This window comes from Pezoporus flaviventris, unplaced genomic scaffold (assembly GCF_033815535.1).
Source record: "Pezoporus flaviventris isolate CSIRO_AGI_PZ_B2104156 unplaced genomic scaffold, CSIRO_AGI_Pfla_v1 ptg000023l, whole genome shotgun sequence".
NCBI lineage: Eukaryota > Metazoa > Chordata > Aves > Psittaciformes > Psittacidae > Pezoporus > Pezoporus flaviventris.
Window position 1 is genome coordinate 9,223,015 of NW_026892571.1, and position 24,222 is coordinate 9,247,236.

General features: G+C 53.5%; 3 protein-coding genes across 3 annotated transcripts; 1 reads left to right on the plus strand and 2 right to left on the minus strand.

Annotated features, from left to right (window-relative positions):
• The first annotated feature begins 3,930 nt into the window (after positions 1 to 3,930).
• On the plus strand, positions 3,931 to 5,955 carry IL17B (interleukin 17B). Its single transcript, XM_061457226.1, has 3 exons — positions 3,931 to 4,147; positions 5,029 to 5,315; positions 5,518 to 5,955. The coding sequence occupies exons 1-3, from the start codon at positions 4,127 to 4,129 to the stop codon at positions 5,774 to 5,776; spliced, it is 567 nt and encodes a 188-aa protein (XP_061313210.1). The 5' UTR covers positions 3,931 to 4,126; the 3' UTR covers positions 5,777 to 5,955.
• Positions 5,956 to 6,788: 833 nt separating this feature from the next.
• PCYOX1L (prenylcysteine oxidase 1 like) lies at positions 6,789 to 9,763 on the minus strand. The gene is made up of 6 exons (XM_061456633.1): positions 9,665 to 9,763; positions 9,288 to 9,494; positions 8,706 to 8,880; positions 8,417 to 8,628; positions 8,183 to 8,323; positions 6,789 to 7,611 (listed from the first exon to the last, which is right to left on the minus strand). The coding sequence occupies exons 1-6, from the start codon at positions 9,753 to 9,755 to the stop codon at positions 6,953 to 6,955; spliced, it is 1,485 nt and encodes a 494-aa protein (XP_061312617.1). The 5' UTR covers positions 9,756 to 9,763; the 3' UTR covers positions 6,789 to 6,952.
• A 2,231-nt stretch (positions 9,764 to 11,994) lies between these two features.
• On the minus strand, positions 11,995 to 24,019 carry GRPEL2 (GrpE like 2, mitochondrial). Its single transcript, XM_061456634.1, has 4 exons — positions 23,874 to 24,019; positions 18,579 to 18,747; positions 17,635 to 17,716; positions 11,995 to 16,275 (listed from the first exon to the last, which is right to left on the minus strand). Exons 1-4 carry the CDS (start codon positions 23,939 to 23,941, stop codon positions 15,920 to 15,922), a joined length of 675 nt encoding a protein of 224 aa, XP_061312618.1. The 5' UTR covers positions 23,942 to 24,019; the 3' UTR covers positions 11,995 to 15,919.
• Between the last annotated feature and the right edge of the window lie 203 nt (positions 24,020 to 24,222).

Sequence of the window (24,222 nt, forward strand, 5' to 3'; positions counted from 1 at the left end):
GGAGCCCCACATCGTCTGTCCATGCTCTGCACTGGCGGGCAATGGGGCACACAATGAGGCCAGGAGCCCAAAGGGCTGGGGAAGGTGGAAGGGCAAGCACAGGGGACACAGGGAGCAGGGCATGAGGCCAAGTGCCCATTGGGCTTGGCAGGCTGATGGAACACATGCCCAGGTAGTGCCTCAGTGGTCCATGCAGCCTCTCAGCCTGAAGAACACCATGGCTCTGCTCTGTTATGTACTACGGCGGTCAGGGACTGCCCCACATAGAGAACCCAGAGGGGTCCCACTGGGTCTGGGGTCTGTCCCTGCCATGCCCTAGTCCCGGCCCCTGCGATTGTTCCCCACTGCCACCGTAGGGTGAGCCAGTGTGGGGCAGCAGGAGCAGGGATCCATCACGGCACAGTGCCGAGCAGGGGCGGAAGCAAGCGAGCGTGTCCGGCATGGGAAGCGGCAGAACAGGCTTTTTCCATCAGGTGCTCTGTCTCCAGGAGCAGGAGGCAAAAGAAAACAAAAGGCAGGAGAGGAGAGGGGCAGGAGGAACCTGCGCGTCTGGATCATGTAACCAGCGACGTGCTGTAAACGCTGGGCTGCTGATGGATGTGCCGGCGGCAGGATGTGCCGGACCCGCACCCTCCCTCCCGCCCCCCCGTCACCCCGTCACGGAGCTCTCCCGACGCCGCTGGCCCCGTGTGAGCCTCCTGGGTGCTGCTGGCCCCGCAGCACAGCCCTGCCTCCCGACCCGGAGCCTGGCTGTTACCTCACGCGAGTGATCCAAAGGGTGTGATTTACAGACAGCCCCCAGCATCACCCAGCTCCCCCCCCCCCCGAGGAGACAGCCGGATTAAGGCTGTATAAATAATACTGCCCTTTGATGTACAACCCAGGCACAGCGAGACCCCAGGCTGCCAACAGCTCATTCAGCCCCTCACACAGCCACCACGGTCACCCCTACTGCCTTCGGCGACCCAGAACCTCAGGGTGGCTCCATGGCCACAAGCACCCACATTGGGTGCTATCCCTTCCCTCCTATGGGAAAACCCTTCCCACCAGGGACTCTGGGGACAGCACCAGCGTCACAGGGGCACAGGAGGGGAGGGCACCCACCCCGCTCGATGCCAGCACCAAATTCCCATCTGCCCTTGCCAGCTGGGCCAGAATTCAACACTTTTTGGTTTTCCCTTTTTTGAGAACGAGGAGTTTTAATTCCCACCAAACAATGTTCCTTTTCCAGGGAGCTTAAAATAAGCCTTTTTGGCCCGGGTGTCTCTGCAGTGCTCACGCGCTGCGCGGGGCTTTGTGCAAATATGGATGTGAGTGAGCTCTGCGCTGCCGGCTCGGATGGGAGATACCTGCTGGGGGGGGGGCCTGGTCCCAGCCCTCCTCCCCACTGCAGTGTGGGGCTGGATGGGGTGAGGCCAGAGCACACTTACTTTTGATGAGTGGAAAATGTTGCTCATGCAGAGGTAGGAGGTGCCACCGCGGCGGTGCTGGAGCCTCCTGCCTGCCCCGGGCACACACAGTGTGTGTGTGTGCTCAGGTGTGCTGGGCATCACAAGTCCTGTGGAAGATCCAGGCTCTGGAGCAGCGTGGTGCCTGGGAAGAGGCCATGCCCTGCAGTGTGGCACCAGCACTGGAGGGACCACAGACCCCATGTCAGCGGCTCTCACCCCGGCAGGAACATTCCTGCTTGTGACAAAGGCAGAGAGCTGTTTTCTGACAGTGGGAACTGGGGTCTGATTGCCCCCATTCCCTTACCGGTGGTTCTCACTGTATGCTCTGCCACATGCTCCCTGGCCAGCACATCTCTTCTGCCAAGCACACCACATCCACCCTGCATCCCTCTGTGCCGGGAGCTTGAGCTTGGCCAGAGGCACAGCAGCAGGTTCTGTGATGGCTACACTGGGAAATATGTGCCAGAGTTTACTCAGGGCAGGTAGAACCTATCTATCTTCATGGCCCCTCCTGTTCTGCTTGGGACACCACACGTTTGCTGTGGCAGTGGGGCAATGTGGTGGGGAGATAGCAGGGATGAGCGCTACAACAAACCCAAAACCACATCCCCCCCCCCCACGGAAGCCATGCAGGGGTTTCCAGCCACCCTCCCCATTGCATCCCCGCAGCAGGATGACCCAGCACACCCTGCTCCCCCAGGGGCAGCACCACAGTTGGCACTGGCAAACTGAGCATGTTGGCTGTCCCATCCCAGGCGGGAGGCAGGGGCTGGCTGTGACCCAGCCGCTCACACACATTGTTCCTCCCCTTGTGCGAGGCGATGGGGAAAAGCCACCCCTGCCTCCCCCAGCTTATCAAACGCAGCCATGTCTGGAAAGCCCTGGTTTCCTTTTCACCAAAAAAGATCAAAACTGGGTAACTGGCTGCCGGTGCAGATGCCTCTGAGCCTCTCTCATGTGTAAACAGCATTGCCGAGCGCTGACACAACGCAGGCGGCCGCGGCACACACAGGCACTGCAGCACCCTCCGGGTGCCCATGCTGCTCACTGCCCCTCCCTGGGGGATCATGGAACAGGGGTGCAGCAGGGGCTGGCTCAGCACCCCAGGAAAGGCTGCTGGCAGAGGGATGAGTGCTGCTGAGCCACTCAATGCAGCAGAGGCAGGTGGCTGCAGGGCCCCTGCCATGGCCAGGTCCCCAAAGTGACAAAAGGGACATGCTGTGCTCAGTGCACAGCACCACACCTCATCTGGGAGCATGGCAAAGCCCCATAAATGCTGTTCTGGGGGTGTTGATGTGAGGCTGTCCTGTGCGTGGGAGCAGCCAGACTGTGCTCCCTGCTGCATCCCCGGGGATGGCAGGGCTGGGAGGAGAAGAGGGACAGTGAGAGCTAGGGGTGCAGTGAGTTTTAGCCTATTCACAGGGTTTTCTAGAGGCCCAGTTCATGGGCTGGGAAAAGGAGGTGGAAATTTCCCACTGCTCTACAATGGACAAGGGCCTCCAAACCCCTGGGGATCAACAGCAAGTAAGGAGTCAGAGGGAAACTCAGCATCTGGTGCTGCCACACACACTGGCGGTGCTGGGGTGGGAGCAGGAAGGGCAGAAAACACCAAAGAGAGGTGGAGCATCCCCTCCGGGAGCTGCAGCCGTAACAGTGTAAAGGGTACCTCCAAAGGAGCAGGACAGACCCCGCTGTCCCAGAGGGAGGGGAAGAGCACCGGGCATCTCGCCTCCCGTGGCCGGGGAGGAGGGATGGACGGGAAGAGGGATGCAGGGAGGGATGGAGGGGAAGAGGAAAGGAGGGAGGGATGCAGGGAGGACGGATGCAGGGAGGGAAGTTGCGGGGGAAGGATGCAGACAGGAAGACGGCGGGCTGGCGGTGCGGTTAAGCGGAGGACAGCACCATCGTGTGGCACAGCCGCTGCCTGGCCACGGGGACGGGGACAGGGACAGCCCGGGGCAAGGGGCTGCAAAGCCGCGATGCTGCGGCCCCCGTCGCACGCCAAGGCCAGCCCCGTCTGATCAGGGACAGGGCATCACAGCCCCAGCGTCCCCCACCGCAGCACCCTGAGTCTCGGTGCTCGGCACCCCACCGCTGACATCCGCCACCCTGCTGCTCTGGTTTGTTCCCACTCTCAGGAGCTGGGGACAGGCTTGAGGACAGCAGGAGGGGAAGGGCTTGGTGACACAGACCAAGGGTGCAGGAAGTGATGGGTGCGGGGCAGAAGGGTCTGGTGTCTCCTGGGGACAGCAAAGCTGGTGGTGTCACATGGATGGGCTCGGCTGACCCCCAGGACCTGCACCCATCGCTGCCAGCAGAGGACACAGCCCCCCCCCCCCCACTCCCCCAGCCCAGCTGCCGTGTCACCGCGATGGTGGCACCACAGGGGTCGAGTCCAAGCCCCGTCCCCAGGGCAAGGCATTGCCCAGCGACCCCTCCGGGCTCCAGCGGGGTCCCGCTGCTGTCGCAGCCGCAGATGGAACCAATGCCCGGGGAGGTGGCAGGTGGCCGAGTCCCAGACCACGCTGGCCCCTGCCCTGCCAGCGCTGGCACCTCGGGGACCGGACACACCTCCCGAGGAGCACAGCCGGGGGCTGAGGCTTTCCCTTTATAGCTCCCGGCCGCTCTGGTGCCAGCCTCACTGCAGGACGGCGGCCGGCAGCCCCTCCGCCGCGATGGAGCGGGCTCCAAACCTGGTAGGTGACTGCCCGACGGCGCGGGGCTTGCTCCTCCTTTGCCTTCTTCAATAGAACCGTTTGCACGCTTGTTTACGGGTGGCTACCCGGGTTTGTTTGCTTTGGAGGTGCTGTGGCCTGCCAGCCCCATCACTCCCACACTCGGCATGGTGAGGATGCAACAGGCTCGGAGACCAGAGAGGCAATAGCGTGACCTGACAGCATGGGAAGGGGAAAACAGCCCCGGCAGAGCGGTCCCTGCCCTGGGACCACACACCTCAGGGCACGGCTGCAGGACAGCAAGCAGGGTGCGGAGCTGCCGGCTGCAGGGACACAAATAGCAGGGAGCAGGACTACAGAAAGCCACTTTGTTCGCCACTGGGCAGGCTGCCGGGTGTCGGCACAGGGGAGCTTGGCCCTGCGAGGCTGGAGCGAGAAGGGAAGGAAAAAGCATCTTTCTTTTCTTTCTCATCGTCCCCAGAGCATAGAGGGAGGGAGAGGAGGGTTTGGATAAAGATCCCATTCTTGCCTGTGTCACCTCTAAAGCTCCTTTGCAACCTGAGATGCCAGGTACAGCCTGAGCTGAGGGCAGGGAAAGGACCAGGCACAGCTCCAGCAGCACAGGCAGGGAAACCTTGGGCAAAAGCCAGGGCAAGGGGCTTTGCAGCCACATGCATCAGCTGGGCCTTGGGCTGGAGGCTCGCCACAACCGTGTGCCCATCATCCGTGCAAACTGCCCTCATGTGCTCCCATGGGTCTCACCCTGCAGGCTGGTGTTGCTCTTTGGAGACTGCACATGCCCCTCCAAAGTCAAAGTGGTCATGTTATCACCCCGCGGCCCATGGGAGGTGGGAGAGCTGCCCTTCAAGGGGAGCCATGAACCATCCCTCCTTCCTCCTCAGCTTCTCCTCTGCATCTTCACCTTTGCCATGGTCCTGGTTCCCGAAGCGAAGGACCAAAGCAAGGCAGCCAAGGGCAGGAGAAGGGGCCTGGCACGGCCTCCCACAGCCACCCCTGCCCTCGCCTGGGCCCTGGATGACCCCTATACCACCATGGCAGACTACGAGCGCAGCATCCAGGACATGGTGCACCAGCTGAGGAACAGCTCTGAGCCAGGTGACACCAAGTGCCAGGTCAACTTGAGGCTCTGGAGGTCCAACCGGAGGAGCCTGTCCCCCTGGGCGTACAGGTGAGTTGGGGCAGGGACCTGGGGGATATACCAGCAAGCACCATGGCAGCTACAGCTCCATCAGCGCAGGGCTGCGGTGGCTGCTGACGGTGTGATGCAACGCAGCACCCCACGTCACCCTGCAGAGGCAATGCCTTGCCCATCCCAAGCCACCCATTGCCCCCCATCTCTCCAACCATGTCTCACTTTCCCTCTCTTCCAGCATAAACCACGATGCAACACGGATCCCAGCAGACATCCCTGAGGCCCGATGCCTCTGCACTGGCTGCATCAACCCCTTCACGATGCAGGAGGACCGCACCATGGCCAGCATTCCCATCTACAGCCGGCTGCCTGTCCGCAGGCTGCTCTGCCCGGTGCCAGGAGAAGCAGGGCACAAGCCCTCTGGGAAGAAGAAGTGTCACAAGAAGTACCAGATGGTCATGGAGACCATTGCTGTGGGCTGCACCTGCATGTTCTGAGATAGCAAAGCTAACCCCTGCAACTACCTATGGGCATCTAACCAGCTTGTTCTTGCTTCCCAGCTTGCCCAGCCCTCTGGAAGAGGGTCACCTCGCTGAGTATCAGGCTGATGGGAGACCCTGTGCAAGGTGATGGCAACTCCAAGTGCTCCCTGAAATCACCCTGCAGGCTCCATCAGCCTCAGGGGACACCCATTGCGGGGACTGCCCCTGCCAGTCACCAGCTGCACAGTCCCACAGCCAGCCTCGCAGCCAGGCACCCCCTGAGACTCCCCCCCCTTCATGGAATTGCTCAGCAGGGTGGGCTGCTGGTCTCCCCCCCTGGGCAGGATCGGCTCTCCTCCATCCCCAAAGCCCCTGTTTGCCTTCATTTGCTCCATTGGTGCCACAGCTCCGGGAGCGCCCAGTCCTCCTGTGCACCTACCAGTTCCTCTGTGCTGGGCCAGGGAGCGGGGCAAATGGATGGGGGTTTGGGTGGCTTCTGAGGTCCTCAATAAAGCGCATCGCTGGCCCCTGTCTGAGCTGCTCCCTGCCTCAGCCCTTCATGCTGCCCCTCTGGCCCTGCCCAATGGGGGGTGCTGCTCTGGCTTCTCCCAGAGAGGCTCTTCTGATCCCCAAAACACAGCCTGGACAACCCTGGAAGCAAGGAGCATCCGGCAGCACCTCTCCCTGCAAGCTGGAACCTGCGAGCACCCACTCTGCACGCCCATCCCTGGGGCATCAGGCCTGCAAGGGGGGGTTGGCTCCATGCACACATGGCATGGAAGAGGACACAAGATCTCCTGCCTTGGCCGGGCCAGCCCTACCACCCAGGTTATTGGAAGCAAATCCAGGCAGGCAGAAGACTAAGGTGGAAGCTGGGCAGCTCACCAGGGGGAACCCATGTGTGCCAATGCCAGCCACCTTGTCCTTGAAAGCCCCCTGATGTCCCTCCCCAGAACAGATGCACAAGCTTCGAGTAGAGGCTACAGAGGGGAGAAAAGGAAACTGAGGCACATGGCACACACAGCAACACTGGGCAGGGACTGTATTCCTGAAGGTGGTGCATGTTCAAGTCACCTGGGACACAGCCCGTCCCTTCTCCTCCAGCCCCAAACCCCCTGGGGCTCCCATAGCAATAAATACTCCCCACACTACCACACGCAGAAGCTCCCAGCCCACCACCTCCCCTGGGTGTCACAGCTCGGTCTTCACCTTGTGCATCAAGTCCTTCTGGTCGATTTTCTCCAGGTCCTGATGCCAGCGGTTATAAGCCAGCAGGGCCACGTTCTTGGCTGCCACCGCTATCATCTCCATGGAGCTGGCCACCCACTCCACCCCGCTGAGGTAGAACAGGTTTTCATGGAGCACAATGGGTGGGAGGGACTTGGCAGCATCGTAGCGGGGATACGTCTGCCACTCCGTCACCTGCACCGAGTAGTAGGACCTGAAGAGGGTCTTCAGCTGCTGCTTGTCCAGCGGCTGCTGGGACAGGACCCGCCACACCGCGGCCTCCTGGGGCTGCTTGCGGCGGAAAGCTGCCGAGATGTTGACAGGACAGATATTGTCCATGGCGTGGAAGAAGAGGTCGGGGGTGTCAGTGGTGAGGATGCTGGCAAAGGGGAAGAGCTTGGGGTCAGGGAAGCCGAAGTAGGAGGAGTTGAGGTAGCCGTGCACCACGGAGGTGACAGAGGGCTGGAAGGCTCCAGGGAAGTCAGTGATGGGTGGCTCGAAGTTCTCAAAGGTGAAGTTGCTCCTGCTGGGGTGCAGGGGAGTCGTCACAACCACCATGTCGTAGAAGGCTGAGCCCTGGCCTTCACTGCCCTCGTAGTGCACCTGGTACAGGGCTCTCCCCTCTGCAAAGAGATGGTGGATGGTTAGGAGTAGCCCTGAGTGCCATGCAGCATTGCCCTGGCCCCCTTTTTTATAGCATGGCCTTCATCCCCTGGTTTCCCAGTACACACCAGTGCTGGACCACAGCATTTGATGGTTAGGGATGAGCTGCTGATGCTTTAAGGCAGCATAAGGAAGATTGTATCAAGTCTGTGGGATAAGTTCCCAGAGAAGCCAAGCCCAGTGGGGCAAGAAGGAATGGGGCAGCACAGTGCACCCCCAAACCCCAGGAACCGAGCCCTTCTGCTGTGCTGAATGGGAGAGCATGCAACAAGGATGGTGACAGAGAATTGACCTCGGGGACCTCAGGATGGAGACAGTGGAGCCTCAGGGCTGAGGTCTGTGCTGCAGGGCTCCTACTGGATCAGAAAACGGGAGGAGATGGACAGACCCCTGGGGCCTCACCCAAACACTGTACCAGGACAAGGATGCTCTCCAGCCTCCCAGTGCTCTCTCTTTGCTCCAGCATCCCTTGCTGCCACCACCAACCTCCTGCCCTGGTGCGCCCAGAGCAGACCCTGTCCCCAGGCTCACCTGAGCTGTGCAGAGAGACGCCCGTCACCCTGGCTGCAATGACGTTGGCTTTGGTCAGCTTCAGCAGACCTGAACACACCAGCTTGTTGCCTCCTTCCACTGCCCAAGTGCTGCCCTGGGCCCCTGCCAGCGACATGGCTCCTGGGAGAGGAAGAGGAGGGAGGCTCAAGAGCCTGCCCATGGAGGGAACGCAGCGAAGGAGTCACAGGGGGAGGAGCACGGTCCCAGTCTCACCTGCGAAGGCGGGCACCAGCACCGACTGCCCGTAGCTGGAGCGCAGCACGGCCGCGATCACATCGTCCACGAAGCGCTGCGTGACGCCCACCTCCAGCAAGGACTCGGCCACCGAGCGCTGCGTCATGTTGATGAAGGCATCACCCCCCAGCGAGCGCAGCAGCTCCTCCAGGCTGGAGAAGGCGTAGCCATGCGCCTGGTACTTGTAGATCCTGGAGGGGACAGGATGATGTCCTCGGTGCTTGGGAAGGCCCCATGCATCCTTCCCCAGCCCCATGGGCTCTCCTACCTCATGAACTTCTCCATCACCTCCTCCACCCACATCTGCAGGCGCAGGAAGCTGATGCCATAGTGCCACCAGAGACGGAAGAGGTTGAGCAGGTACCAGTCGGTCTCCTCCAGGACGAAGTGCTCCCCGCTGAATATGGCACTCTTCCCTGCCACCTCGCGCCGGTGCTTGAGGCCTGTGGGGAGCATGGGGGCCCCACTGTGCTCGGCTGGCTCCTGGGAAAGGCCAGCACCAAACACCACCATGATGGGGATATGGGCAGAGATGCTCTCGGAGGAGCATCAGGGAGTGTGAGACCCTGGGGCAGTGGGACCCCAGCCAGACCCTGTATGGTGGCGCATCCCATGGAATTGCTCCTGCTAGTGGGGCAAAAGGGGAGGAGGAGTTTATGAACACACACAACCCCCCCCCCAAATCCCACCAGGACCCCTTGCCCTGATGCTTTGCCCAGCTGCCCCATCCCGTTCTCTTCCAGGGTGCAGGGACAGCACTACTGCACACTGGGAGCAGACGTCCCCACTACACCGGGGTAACAATCCTTGGGGATGGAGGCCGTGCAAGTGTTGGGGTGTCAGCGCTCACCCAGGATCTTGACGAAGTCCTGCATGTGGAGGCTGAGCGCGTGGATGGAGGCTCCCCTGCTCTCGTACTGCTGCTTGTTGACGGTGAGGGTCGCCAGCCGCCCGCCCACCGCCGCCGCCTCGTACACATCCAGCTGCACCTGCGGCCCGAAGTGCTGCTGCAGGAAGTAGGCGACGGCCGAGCCGCCCAGCCCGGCGCCCACCACGGCTGCCGGCGGAGAGGGGCGGCGGGGTCAGAGCTCCGCTGCCGCCCCGCTCCCCGCGGGGATGCATCCATCGCGGCAGCGCACCGCGGACGCAGGCAGGGAGGAGGCCGGGCGCTGCCGGTACCGCGATGGGCGCCCTCCCCTCCCCGTACCCCCCCATCTCTGCTCTTACCGATGCTGCGCGGCGGGGCGCGGGCGGCGGCGGGCGCGGCCAGGAGCGCGGCCAGGGCCGGCAGCAGCAGCGCGGCGGGCGGCGGGGCCATGGCGCGGAGAGCGGGGCCCGGCTGCACCCGCCCGGCACGGCCCGGCTCGGCTCGGCCCGCCCCTGCCGCAGCCCGGCCCCCGCCGCGCCCCGCCCCAGCTGCCGGCGGGCAGCAGGGGGCCTGCCCGGGCAGTGGGGACCTGGAGCCAGCGCGGCGGCTGGCAGCGGGGCGAGGAGGTGCAGCGGCCGGGCAGTGAGCAGCGCAGCGCCGGGCGCGCACAGCCCCGGGGTAACAACAGCCCCTGTGGTCAGTGACCTCCAGCAGCTACCCCCAGTGAGGGTCAGAGGGGACCTGCGTGTAGCACATGAGCAACCCCCGGCACAGCCACAGCCGGGATCCTCGGTGCCCGCTGTCCCTCACACACTGGCTGTGCTGCCATCAGACCTTCAGCAGCACCGCACTCGCTGTGAACCCACGGGTGAACCAAGGGCCCAGAGCCAGGAGCTCCCCCAGCATTTAGTGTGCTCGGTCTGCACATGGGCAATGGCACATGGTGCTCGGTACCCGGCTGAGGGGAGCAGGCTGGGTCTTGCATGGCTCGCACATCACCAAGGGTATTTCAAGCTTTCACTTGTACTTTCTGCCCTGGGCAAAACATGGTGCCTGAGAGCAGGCAGCTCATGCCATGGGAATCCCATCTGGGAGCCTGCTGCTGCTCAGATTACAAAGGATAGCAAAGACTGAGCAGAAACTTAGAGCAGGTAGGACATGTAATTGCTGACCTGGAACCTGCTGTAGCCCAGCACTAGCTCCAGACCAAGGGACACAATCTAGTTTGAGAATCATCGTCTGAACTTTGTTTCAGGAGAAACTCGACACAAGCACAGACTCCCTCCTTTCCCCCAGCGAGGCCCCACCATGGCGGAGGACACAGGCAACCCAGAAACTCAGGCATGAACACTTCTTTTTTTTTGGGGGGGGGGGGGGAACAGACAAAACCTCCTGTTGCTCAGCTTACCAAAATCCTTACAATGGGCACTATGAACCCACCAGGATGGGGAGAAGACATTCCCAAAGCAGCTTAAAGCACAGCACGCAAGTATCTGTGCAGCACGCTTCTGGTTTTAACAAGCTCTTACTTAACCAGCCTGATTTAACCCCGGCTGTGGGCGATGAGAAATCTGGCTCCAAGGGTGCGGGTCAGCACCGCTCCCCATCACCTCCCTCTCATGGCAGACTGTGCCCTTGCTTGCAGGTGCTCTGCAATACTGTGCCAGAAGCAAAATGCTCTTCCCTTTGCTCACAACCTCCAATGCTTTTCTGCAGATGGCTGTGGTTTGAGAACTCCCAACTCTCACTGCTGCCGCGGAGAAAAACCAGAGCCAGAAATTAACTAACACAGCAGCAGGCAGCACTGCTTCCTCGTCTAGTCCAGTTAGTGAGCATGGAGCAGTGCCCACACGTCTTGGGCACAAAGAAGAGCCCGGGCAATGGGATGTAACCTCTGCAGTAAGGGAACCCTGCTGGCACAGAAATACAGCTCTCCCCCCATAAAGGCCATTTGTAAATGGTCTTTTGCAGGTTTTTTTCCAGTGAGAAGTACCCAGGGGCATTCCAAGTTTCAGGAGGACAAGGCAAGCAAGGCCTATAAATACCTATCAGAACTAGGGAGACTAAAGCAAAACCAGGAATGGAGGCCCATCTATTTTTGCAGAGAACGAGATCTGCTGCAATCACACCCTACAGGGAAAGCTTGTTCTTCTCTCCAACAAATCCCTGAAATCACAACCCACCTGCGGATATCCCAAGCGTTAATATAGGCTGTGTACTGAGCCATCCTGGATGGCGCTCAGGACCTACAGCACACCTGCTACAGCACATCACACACAGAACACCCAAACCACAACAAAGCAAAGCTGTGAGAGAACAGAAGGGCAAAACCAGACATCAAGAGTTTGACTGCTAGCAGAGCTCTGCAGAATGAGCCGTCAACAAAGGCTTGCAGACAGCGTTTCCCTACAGGATGGCTCACCGGAGGACTTGCTCAGAACAGAGAAGCAGGCACAGGAGAACCAGGGAACAACATACTTGGACCGCTGATCACTGCAGAAATCCCTGACAACTCACCCAACAACTCACCCATGGCACACACATCCAGATGCACTGTTAGTAAAATGTTCAACATGGCCAAAGGCTCTCAGTTTGGACCATCAGATCAGAATAGCAACATCTCTTATTTGCAGTCCTGCCCAATCAGAACAAGCAGCAGGCTGGGGCAGGGAAAAAAGGAAGAAGAAGCAACTGCAATGCTTTTTTATTAGCAAATGGACAGTATCTGGACATCTAAAGGAAATCAGCCCTTTCCAACATTAACTCAAATGTTGTTGTCAATTACTTGCACCACTCCCGCACTTCAGTCTTTGTCTTTCATACTGCATCAGAACCTTTGGGTAAACAAAGAGCAGAGAAACACAAAACAATACAATATATACAGGCTTCCCAACAACTAAAAGAACCTAGGTTTTTGGAGATTAGCAACGCTTTGTTCATTTGCCTTTGCAAGTAACATCAGAGCATCCCAAGTTTGAAAATAAAAAAATACTACAATATTCACAATAGAAAACTTAAATACAGGGGGTTTTAAAAATTAAAGGACTGCTAATAGCTATTGATCTATCACAGCTGTCTCCCAACAGCAGCTCTGCTGATGAAGCACTGAGAATTTAAGGTCCACAAAGCAACATTCACATTCTACACTGCTCCCGGTCAGAGTTCAGATGCCACTGCACTCATGAGACAGCACAGCTGGAGACTCATCCAGGAGCTCAACTCATATACATCCCACCAAGTGCAGCAAGGTCACAGAACAAGGCAAATGCCTACATTGCTGGTGGGACTGCCACCTCTCGAAAGCATAAATGCAGGTCCATGCACCAACACCACCTGCACATCTCACCTAGCTGTCTGCATTCCCAGCTCTCCAGTTTGTGGCTGTGCAAATGGAGTGGAAGTGACTAAGAGGTATGTCCACTTCCTCTCCTCTATCCTGTCCCTGTTAACATTCTCCTCTGTTTTACTAGTCATTGGATAAAGTGACCGGAGAGAAAAAGCTCATGGGTTGTCTCCTCTCTGGTGTAACTGCAGAGTGCAATGGAACCGCAGCAGGGGGAGGCTGCCCCACTGTGCTGAGTGTGCAAGCTTTACACAAACAGGGCAGACCTACAGAGCAAGCACCTACAGCAGAGAAACTCAATCCACCCGTACGCAATCTCATCCAGGAGAAAAGAGATCATAAGTGTGCTTGAAAGGCAAGTGAATCAAGTTTTGCCTAGGAAATCTGGATTCTGCAATGGAATCCAGGTTTGGTTATTTCATTTTCACTTCAACATTCAGAGGAAGCAGAAACAAGGACAAACAACAGCTACAGTATTTATCTCTTTGGTAACGTCTGTAAAAGTCTCTAAACAATGGGTACATCTTACAGTAATCAGCATAAAAGCCTGGTAAGATCCTGGAGAAGTTTCATAGATTGAAAAAAACCAGGGAAAATAACTTGGCCCAAATTAAACAGGGCCTGCAGGAAGGTGAGAAAGACTGCACAGGAACTGGATCCCTCAGATTCCTGTTCTAGCCACACAGCAGTGCCTCAGTGAAACTAGATCCCCCACACACAAGCTGAATCAATAACCTCTTAGTACAGACAGAAGGTTTGGAGTGCATTTAAGGATATTTCTTTAAGGCAAAAATGGGTGAATACAAGCTGAGGAGGCAGGAAGGCTGGCAAATAGTCTGAAGGTGGACCAAGCAGCCACAGAACACCTTCACAGTCAAGGGGTTCTGTGGGTCTATTTAAAGACGATTTGGATCCCATCACTTCTGGTCACACACGACTTTTAAATCTGGCTCAGGTAAGCTGCAGCCTTGCTACAACAGAAAACTACCTGTTGTATAAAATGCCTTTGCTTTTGTTTAGTTCCTTAGAAAGTTTCACATTCAAGGTTAAGTTTTCATAACCAGCTCTTCCTCATATTGCAAAAAGACTCGGCTGATACAGCACAGGCTGAAGAAGCAGCAGAGAACCAGTGCTCCTTCCAGCTGAAGACAGTTTCCTCAAACAGGCTGCAGAGAGTCTTGAGGCAGAACAGCAAGACTTGCATTGCCACGTCTTGTATTTTACCTGTTCTTTGTCTTGGGTAACAGCATAACCTGGTGGCCCAGTCAGCATGCAGACCAGAAAAACAACGAACAGGAGGTCCTGCATATCTGAGATTTCCAACACCACGTTACAACAGGAGCACCGAACAAGAGGTTAGTCCAAAATGATCTAATGCTGCCATGAAGCACTGTTTCAGGGTTGAAAACACAAGTACCTGCCTGAAAACCTAACTACGCAGTGGCAGAAAACTGCACTTCAAATATATCTGCTACCGAGTCACCCCCATAGAGCTGTCACCTAAGCAGCTTGCATGAAGCATATTAAAAACATGCATCTTCCTTAAATTTCTGGACTGACAGTCATCAACTGCACAGAGTCTCCCCAGATCACTGTCGATAGCTGCTAAGTGAAGGCTGCGGTAATCTTGAAGTCTACCACAAAAGGATTATGCAACTGAAGCCTGCAAAGGAATGGGAAAAGAATAAGCTTCCTTCCAAACCAGTGATGGGATCCAAAATAAATAGCTTTTGGAAGTGGGTATCAAATAACTGCCAGGCCATGGATCCAATTCTAGCAAGTAAAAAGGCAGGAATTAATGAATCAGCAAGGATCAACCTGAAAACAACCATTCCTGCCTTGGCTTTGTGTTGTGCAGACCACAGGCTGGTTTTATAAAACTCTTCTGTCACTATACTGTTTGCTTCTCTGTAAAGGGTTACATTCTGATCTTACTCAGTGACTGCATCCGTTCAGCTGAGATAAATGGACTCCCAGGCAAAAGGACCACTGGGAAATACATATGCCATGCTGTGACAACAACATGCCTGCAACTAAGAGGATGGCTTGAGGTCAACTTTCACTTCCTCAGCTTTATGCTTCTCTTGCTTTCTTGTCACTGCTGCTAAAATTGGTTCAAGGGCACTTCAGATTTCTAGTAGAAAATATTTCTCTTCTTGCATCAAAACCCCAAAGGTTTAACATTTACTGTGGGCACACAAAGGTAGAGTCTGAATGTGAACTGGAAGTTGGTGTTATCTGAGTACCATTATTGGGGAGCTGAGAAAATAGAACAGTCCAGATTTCCTGCTTAAGGGCGCATCTCCATTTTGCCAGCAGCTGCAACAAAGAGCATATAGTTTATCATGCTTCAACGCTGCACAAATACCCATCAGGGAAGAGAAATTACTCTCCTCTAAAATACAGGTTTTGGTTAGAGAAAAAGAGATTTGAGAACAGTTTTCTGTTTTCACCAAGAACCACAACCCCTTGTTTTACCTTTAGGAACAAGGAGGTAAGCTGAAATTTTACCTGCAGAACAAATATTAACATATTAGTCTGACCTAACAACCAAATTCTCTTCAAAACCTCAGCCCTATTCAACTGTAGTACAAGAGAGATTTCATTAATTCAGGATTCTTTTCCTGAAGTTGAATGGAAAATAAGAAAAAGTTGCCCCTCAATGTCATTTCAGGTGATGATCTTCATCCCCACCTGAAGGGTCTGGGGACAAGGGAAGACACCAAAACAGCCTGATAATAATACCCAGCCCTTTGGGCTTTTTCTCTTCTGAGTGCTTTGCAAAGAAAAAGCCTCACCACATCCCTGTGAGGTAGGTCAGTAAGTATTATTATACTCCCTTAATACAGATATGGAAACTGAGGCAGAGAAGTGACTTTTCTGAAGGCTGCTGCAGGAATCCATCTCAGAGATGGAGCCAGGAGACAAGATTCCTTAGCTCTCAGAGAATTCCCTTTCTCTCCCATATCTCCCCTCTTCCCCGTACAAGTCTTAATGGAGAAATGAGCAATGGAGAAAGGGGCTACAGTGCCATGTTTCTGACAAATAGCAGGACTCCTAGTACTACTTACTCCACATACCCCAAAAAGGATTATTAAATATACAAGTACCTTAGAATGAATGCCAAAATGACTGCACACATTATAAAGAAGCCAACATACAGTACAAACCTAGCTTAATAAATAAGTAAAGACATGCAGCTGCAGTTGTCACTGAGTGCTAAGGGGTCCTCAGCACAGCAAGGTCCCAGATGCTGGTGGGCAAGCCCACGTCATTCCTGTGACTCTACTGCCACACCGACGAGCGCATGTCTGATGGTGCGACCATGGAGTTTATACCCATCCTGAGTCACCAGTGCTATCGTGCCCGGCTGCATCCCCTCTGCTGGCACATGGCAGACTATTTCATGGTCATATGGATCATATTTGCCACCAACAGGGTTCATCTTCTGAAGGCCATGTTTGGCAAATACACTTTGCAATTTGGCCTCTATGAGAGAGAGACCTTCGTAGATTTTCATCAGGGTTGGGTTTGGATTACTAGGCTCTGCTTCTTCTGCAGCGCTCTCAGCGGTCTTCTCCAAGATATCTGCTACCTCCACAAGGTCTTTGCAGAAACTCTGGATCCCTACGGGCACAAAGAAGCAAGAAGTAAATGAAGGGTAGAACATACAGAGCTACAGCACTGATGACAGGCACAGTCACAGCAGTTTCAAAGCCCCTTTAAAGCTGCTAACTGAATTGCTACTTCAGCAAGAGCAGACAGTGTCTTCTGTATCCTGTAGCCAAAGCTTTAGCATTACATGGGTAATTATCAAGATTCCCCAGATCAAGGTGTGTGCAGGAAAGGTACATCCATAAATACACACAAATATATATAGTATACCTGACAAAGCAGACCATTAGTGTTTCACTCCAAGAAATTCTAGCAATTAAGACTTGCCATTTAGGACACTATTCCACACATGGTCTCACACGGTCCCACAGACAAATGTTTTGCCAAGCCACTCACACAAATGCCCATGCACATGGGAAATAAATACAATGGGGGGAAGTAAAAATAATATATGACCATTCCAAGGTACAACCACAATTTTATTCGTAAGTTAAAACCACTGTGGAAGGCTGGACAGAATGGTCCTTGGGTTGGTCATCAAAAGTCATGCAGTCTTTTTCATTAGAAAAAAGGGGTTAGATTGTATACATCAGTAGAAGTGGTGCAGTACACAGTGCAGAAATGTCAGGAAAACCAGCCTCCCTCAGTTACATAGATGCTGTAATGAACTTACTGGAAACACACATTAGGAAAACAGAGAAAGAAACAATAGTTAGGTTCCGTCAATAGTTGTACATACATGTTTAAACAAGCGCAGAACGAAGAAGCATGAAGGAGAAGCAACAAAGGAGCAGACAGAAGGAGACTGATTACCAACCAGCTCATTGAATCATTTATGTTGTCAAAGCTACAAATCCAGTTATCTTCCCTGATATTAAAGTATTTCTTATAAAAGTTTTAAGGAACATCTGATCTGGGAATTTACAACCTTTGTCCCAGGCAGGATCTACCTCCTAAAAGCTAGAGCAGAAGAGAAGCTGTTAATATGGTAAAGATCACAACCTGGTAACACGGCTAAGAGTACATCATACACCCTTGCCAGAGCTAATTCTCAGCACGCAGAAAAGCCTGAAATTTCAACCAAGTCAGGAGAACTGCGCTCAGCTGCACTAGACCTATTCTATTTAAAAAACAAAATTAAAAAAATGAAAAAAAATCACAGAAGAGTCACTGAGGTAACCCTGACAGGACACTGCTGGACACACAGGAAAACAGTGAGTAAGCCCGGACACCAAGAGTCCAGGCAAATATCATGCCAGACTTTACAATGACTGAGTGCAGAACAGGGGCAGAGAAACACTGCTGATCAGCCCTTTATACTCAGACAGCCATGATAGTGCAGTAAACACATCTCAGCCTCCTTTCACTTACCAAAGAGCTTGGCATCTTCCACAAACTTCTGTGTTCTCCTCCGGACATTCTCAGAATCTGCCAAAGCTTTCCGGTATCGCTCCTGTAACCACCATCACAAGGGGAGACATCAAACAAAGAGATAAAACCCACTTCCTGACAGCTGGCAATCCCTTAAGCTTTAAATAGAGCCTGCTTCAGATCAGAAGGTTGTGCTGGGCTCCTCCTTGTCATTACATGCAAACCCAAGTCCCTCTCCTGATCCATCAGCACAAATGCAACTCCCTCAAAAGACCCAAGTGAAGGCCAGAAGCATTTGGGGTGCAGCTCAACTGAACATCAATGACAGGCTGCTGCTTTTTGCGTGACTCACTGCAACTACTGAGACACTCCCTCCTCTAGCAGGCACTGGTGGTCCCAGCAACGGCTCCACAAACGGCTGATTTATCACTTGGTGCAGTAGTATTCTCAGGGTGATTATCTCCAGAGTTGCCTGGTGCTCCGGTATTTAATCCTCTCCTTTGTCACATCTGTTCTTCAAAGTTCCTATAACGTGATCCCCACCATCTCCACCACACCGCTGTCACTATAGAGGACGTCCCTTCTCAGACAATCCAGATCTGGTGCAACACAGTATGTGATGCTAATTACGACAAAGCTACTGCCATTCCCTCTGTACAATGCTGTGAAAGAATTGACCAGACCATCTCCAACACACAGTTTTGCCTGTCAAGATCATACTCCCAGTGTCTTGCTCCTAGGTACCACTGACAGATGGCGTTTCTGGGGAAGGCAGACTGTACTTCCACAGTGCAACCTCTCACACTTAAAGCACAGCTGCTTTGAAGTCTGCCACAGCACAGCGGTGTTGTGTATGTGCTATAGGGCTTACAGACAAAGCTGGGTGTGAAAGACAGACCAAGTCACAGGGGCTGAATGAAAGATGCCACCAGCAGCATACTCACAGTTAAATCTCGGACTTGTTCTTCCAATTTGATGGCTTTGTGCTTTATGGCACAGTCAGAAAGGGGATGCTTGGGCTCATCATGGGGATCCTCTGGGCCGCACTCGTCTCCTGTACTTCTCTGCTGAGCTGCAGTGCTGAAAACACGGGGGGACCCCCTAAAACATAAGCTAACGACAAAGAAGGGAAGTTAAGTAACAACAGGCTCAACAAGAATTTGAGTTTAGTGTTGTTACTAAAAGCAGCTCTTACAAAAGGCACACAGGTTCTAGATAAAATCTTAGCTCCTCTCAGGAAATACAGACAAGCAGCACAGAAGCACAAAGAGATGTTTTGAAAACTTCTTTTACTTTACACTCATGTCACTACAGAGGCTGAACACTTCCTTGACACGCCTTGCAACGACTCCGATTTTCACACGTAAACAAGCTGTGGGTTGCATTTTTGCTGACCCCCAGTACAGGCAGTCAATACCAAATGGCAAACTTCAGCAAGCTTTTGCAAGGTAGTCTTGAGGAGTTGAGCAGTATAAAGCTGGTTTTAGTGATGTAGAAAACCCCAGACACAGTATTTGATGTATTCAGTTTTTCTCCTATTGAGCAAAGAGGAGAGTTTGAAGCTTTTGCCAATCAGTTCTTGCAAAGTAGCACTCGCTAGACTGAACCAGCTTTCACACTGACTGCAGTTAAGAGATGAAAGAGAACTGTCAGAGACATGACCAAGTTTTGTACACCCCAAATATTCTGGAGCCTTCTGCCAGGACCTTCACAGCTCCATTAGCTCTGGAAAAGGGATTGAGCATGCCAACTGAAAGTTGTGCCTAATATTCTCCAACAGTTCTAAGCACTTAAACTATTTTTATCTCTACTGGCAATGAAGTCCCAAAGGCAAAAAAAAACCAAAACCCAAAACAAGCCCAAGCCCCAAGTGCTGAAGCCTACCTTATCTGCAGTGACTTTTTCATCCCAAGTATGCTTTTCATCTAAAAAGCACGCTTGCCAAAGGTTGTGCTGGTACAGCAGGTGGAGCTCACCCAGGAGCTGACTCCACAACTTGCAGATGAGATGATGAAACCACCACAGAGGCGGATAATTGGGCTGAGCTGCATGAACACTGCCTCAGTAACAACCCCACAGGTTTCCCAAAAACTGGATAATAGAAGTCTGGCTGAAAACGGTTAGGTCAGAAGATGATCAAACCCAGTGTGAAAATACTTTTTTGCTTCATTCTGTTCTTTTCTAAAAAGTCCTTCACCGGCAGGAACAATGCTGTCACTGCCAGAGTGAAACCAAAAGCTTCCACTCCCCCTCCTATACCACTTTTACAAACGGACCTAGACAGGACCCGTTCTTGCCAGCATGAAGCCAAAGCCTCAGCCCATCTCCCCTCTCATGACTTTATACAGGTCTAGACCTAGAATAGGTGTACAGAAGAAAGTTCAATTTCCTTCCAGATCAGCTCCATTCAGGAAACACTTCAGTATACACTTAACAAGGAAGGGTATCTCCTTTTTTGGGAATGCCTGAGCTCTTCCTCTGAGCAGGGCTTTCAACATCCCCTTTAATAGAGGGGTTTTGCATATACTAAGTGCACCTCTACTGAGTCAAATGAAGCATGGCACGGAAATCACTGTGCTGGCTCTGACTCAAACTTGTGTGTTTATACAGCACAATTCAACACTGCCCAGAGATGCTAATTCAGGCTCTACAATCAATAGAGTGAGCTCACAATACCAGGCCTGCACCATTAAAAGCTTTCTTACTTTTCAGCAAGGCTTATATTGCTCAGTTACAATGTCACAGAAGAGTCCATCATTTGTTTCTGGGTCTGTCAAATGGACCATAAGACCAAAGTGCAGTTCAGTAGTCCAGCTAAGCTGAGCTTACAGCAGCAAATGGAAGGGACATGTTTTGCTCCCCTTACTTCAGTACTAGAGCTGTGCAGAATGAAGCTGCAGGGAGTTAAACCAGCTGAAAACTAACCCTACAAAACAAAAAGACTTTTCTGTGTCCCTGAATAGGTCTGCTGACAGATCAGATGAGTGCAAGTGCCAGTACAGGAGACATGAAGCCTGGTGACATGTGGAAGGGAGAATATGGGGAAGGGAAGAGGTGTCCCCCTTTGGGTGGCAGCCAGGGCTCTTTGACCAAAGCACAGTTTAAGAGGTTTATATGTGCCCTAGCATCTCCCATCACCCCAAATTTAACAGCCCAGATGTTGCCTCAGCGTATCTTTAGTACAAGGTTGCTAAATACAGCACTAATGACAAACTTCCTTTTTCCCAACTGAAGGCATTTGCATATGAATTTTTTTATTAAGTACTTAAAACACGATCTGTATGTCAAACCGTTCCTTTTCAGCACACTGCATGCCAAATACTAGTCCGAAAGTGCTTCTGCTACCTACACTTGCTGTAGAATAAGATGTTCTTCTCATTTAATCTTTAAAGAACCAGGAGAGGGGCTGTCACCAGGCTTTTTTAAAAGAGCTACCCAGCCACTGCAGTTCTGGGTTTCAGGAATGCCAACACAGAAGATAACCCCATATTTTATCCCTGGCTGCAGAGATCAGTTTAAGGCACAAGACCCCATCTCGAATGATTTCTAAGATGCTTGCCACCTTTGTGTGTTGACTGGTTAACACAGCACTTTTTCTAAGTTACAGAAATTAGACTAAATTGGAGGTGAGGACACAGGACCCCCTTCACCAAGGCTTCAAAATCAATCCATGAAGCTTTAAACAACTGCATAGCTTCCACTGTAAAATAAAAGGTGTGTCCATGGTAAGCACCAACTACAAGCTCTGTCCTTTACCATCTTACCTTTCACTTAAAGAGCTGCAGGGACGGAAATTGGCCGTGCTACAGATGAAGCAAGGAACCTGAAATGCAGCTGAGGAAGCAGCCTTGGCAGGCACCCCACAGGTTAGACTCTCATGCCTTAAAAAAGCTACACAAATGAGTTAACTCTTGCATCCACGAAACAAAGGTGCGTCATTTCCCTCTGCAAGTGATTTACACTACTCCAATGGGTGTGTTTTGGTGTGTAGGAGAGGGGCAGGAATGAGCTGGTGCCTCAGCTGCAGGGACCTGCCTACGTGAAGCAGAGAGTTGCCTGCATGGACTCCTTTCTCCAGCTCCTGAAACCGAGCCACAGAGCATTCCCCCATGCAGTGACATGCCCCATGCATCGTGTGCTGCTCAGACGAACTGCCTTAAAAGTTGTAGGCAGGATGCAAGAACCACAGACTGACTCCAAAGGAAATTCTTATTATGCAGAATTGAAAATGCCACCCAATTTACATCTTCCTTGCCACTAAAATGGGCAAGTGCCATTTATAGTCTGTCCACTGCACTGTGCTCCATCTTCAAACACAGTCTTGATCACAGCCACCCTAAAAATAGGCAGAAATCCCCCTGGAGGAAGTTGACACATCCTAAAGTGACAGACACATGGAAGTCCCAGAGCATGTGAAGGGATTATACAACTAAGCTGGTGATACAGAAGGATTTACAAAGTGATGTCACAAAACCAGACAGATAGATGTAGCAGACAAGTTGACTGTAGCCACATGGCTTAAGCCAACTGTCCTTAAAGATCATAATTTACGCGATCAGAACACCCCTCTGTGGTCAGAACAACAGTATCACCTCTTTCTGGAGCATAGGCACGATGGTGAAATGTTCCAAGACTGTCTTGTTCCCTCTGAACACAAGGGTCCTACCACACCTCTCCTTAAACACTCCCTCCTCCTCCCAAATTAGCATGACAAAGCACGCAAGTGGTGAGACACACAGAAACATCTGCATTAGCAGTGGTTTAACTCCATGAGCTTGCTTTGGCAGGAAGTCTCCTAACGACCCCCAGTTACTGTGCTCAGTTTCATCAGGAAGTGATACCAGAGATCAATTCTATGTGGATTCCTCTCCCATGGAACTGGAGCACACAACTGCACCTTAACACAGGACAGAGTTAAACTGGGCAGCAGGCTCCTGACTGCAGTGAGTTTATAGAATCACAGACTCACAGACTTGTGTTGGAAGGGATCTTAAAGCTCATCCAGATTCAACCCCCTGCCACAGGCAGGGACACCTTCCACTGGAGCAGGTTGCTCCAAGCCCCTGTGTCCAGCCTGGCCTTGAACACTGCCAGGGATGGGGCAGCCACAGCTTCTCTGGGCACCCTGTGCCAGCGCCTCAGCACCCTCACAGGGAAGAGCTTCTGCCTAAGAGCTCATCTCAATTTCTCCTGGGTCAAGTTAAAGCCATTCCCCTTGGCCTGTCCCCACAGGCCCTTGTCCAAAGCCCCTCTCCAAGTTTCTTGTAGCCCCTTTAGGCACTGGGAACTGATCTAAGGTTCCCCGGAGCCTTCTCTTCTCCAGGCTGCACAAGCAACCCTCTGTGGATCAGCTCCCATCAAAGCCACCTACTTCCAACTTGGCGCACACTGTGAACAGTTTTCACATATATATGAGCATATAAAGGGATGACTTTCACCAAGCACCTTTACATCTAGTCCCACACACCGCTGCTTCTATTACATGCTGCAGAATTATTTTAATGCATTTAAATGGTCTTTTTTTTTCTTCCACGGGAAAACCCCCTCTAGAATAAACTAACATAGAATAAACTTTTCTGCCCACATTTTACTCCAATAACCAAAGCACCTGTTATGGATTTCCCTTTTACAAGCCATATCCCACCATGTCCAAAGATAAGAATGGACACTGTTTTTTCTGCTCAATAGCGGCCCAGTTAAACGTATCCTCTTCCCTCATCCATCCAGAGCACGCTGAGAGCACAGGTGCCGCATCACTACCGAGGATAAACCCCAAGGAGCACATGCAACATGTAATTCACGCATAAATGGTTCAGACAGTCAGGAAGAGATGCAGAAATCACCCGTGGATACGTGTAACGGCAGGACACAACCTCACACCGCGGCTCACTGACCGCAGAAACGCCTTTCGCTAGGAATTACAATTAATTCCTCCTCAAAATGACACGTTTCCAGACAAGAGACTGATTATTGCGAGCCCGTTTTTGTCCCGGGCCTTCTGACGGTGGGCAGCGCTGCCCTGGTGAGGGGAAACTGAAGCCCTCCCGGGGGTACGGGGCCCTCCCGGCGCCGCCCCACACCCGCCGGGCGCTCCGGGCCCGGCGCCGCCGCGGCTCCTCGCCAGGCCCGGGCCCGGGGCTGCCACGTCCCGCACCGCGGGGCGGGGAGGGTTCAGCGCCGCGGCCGCGAACGGCTGCGGGGACACGCGGCCGCTCCCACACTCGCACCGCAGCACGTACCTGCCCCGCCGCGCCGCGCCGCCGAGCGAGAGCCCGCTGCCGAGCCGCCGCACGGAGCGGGCGGCCATGGCCCCGCACAGCCACGGCGCCGCCTGCAGCGCAGCGCCACCGCCCGCAGACTACAGCTCCCGGCAGCCCCTGCGAGGCCCGGCGGGCAGCGCAGCGGGGCCGGGCCGGGCCGGGCCGAGTTTGGCGGCGCGGTGCATCGGGGTGGTGTGGCTGTGAGCTGAGGGGTGATAACGGGATGGGTTCAGCTCTTGATCAGCAAATACCAAGCGGCTTGGCCCAGCGGGCGGACCCGAGGTGGAGGAAATGGTGCTTCTTACCTCTTGGTAAAGAAACAGTAAAA

Bases quoted from the DNA above. Each gene is read 5' to 3' on its own strand.
- IL17B (XM_061457226.1), top strand. From the start codon at position 4,127: ATGGAGCGGGCTCCAAACCTG. The intron at 4,148-5,028 runs GTAGGTGACTGC...CTTCCTCCTCAG, and splicing joins TGGAGCGGGCTCCAAACCTG to CTTCTCCTCTGCATCTTCAC. The intron at 5,316-5,517 runs GTGAGTTGGGGC...CCTCTCTTCCAG, and splicing joins CTGTCCCCCTGGGCGTACAG to CATAAACCACGATGCAACAC.
- GRPEL2 (XM_061456634.1), bottom strand. From the start codon at position 23,941: ATGGCCGCCCGCTCCGTGCGGCGGCTCGGCAGCGGGCTCTCGCTCGGC. The intron at 18,748-23,873 runs GTACGTGCTGCG...CTTTGTCGTTAG, and splicing joins GGCGCGGCGCGGCGGGGCAG to CTTATGTTTTAGGGGGTCCC. The intron at 17,717-18,578 runs GTGAGTATGCTG...TGGTGGTTACAG, and splicing joins AACAAGTCCGAGATTTAACT to GAGCGATACCGGAAAGCTTT.
- PCYOX1L (XM_061456633.1), bottom strand. From the start codon at position 9,755: ATGGCCCCGCCGCCCGCCGCGCTGCTGCTGCCGGCCCTGGCCGCGCTC. The intron at 8,629-8,705 runs GTAGGAGAGCCC...TGTCCCCTCCAG, and splicing joins GTGATGGAGAAGTTCATGAG to GATCTACAAGTACCAGGCGC. The intron at 8,324-8,416 runs GTGAGACTGGGA...TTCCTCTCCCAG, and splicing joins GCTGGTGCCCGCCTTCGCAG to GAGCCATGTCGCTGGCAGGG.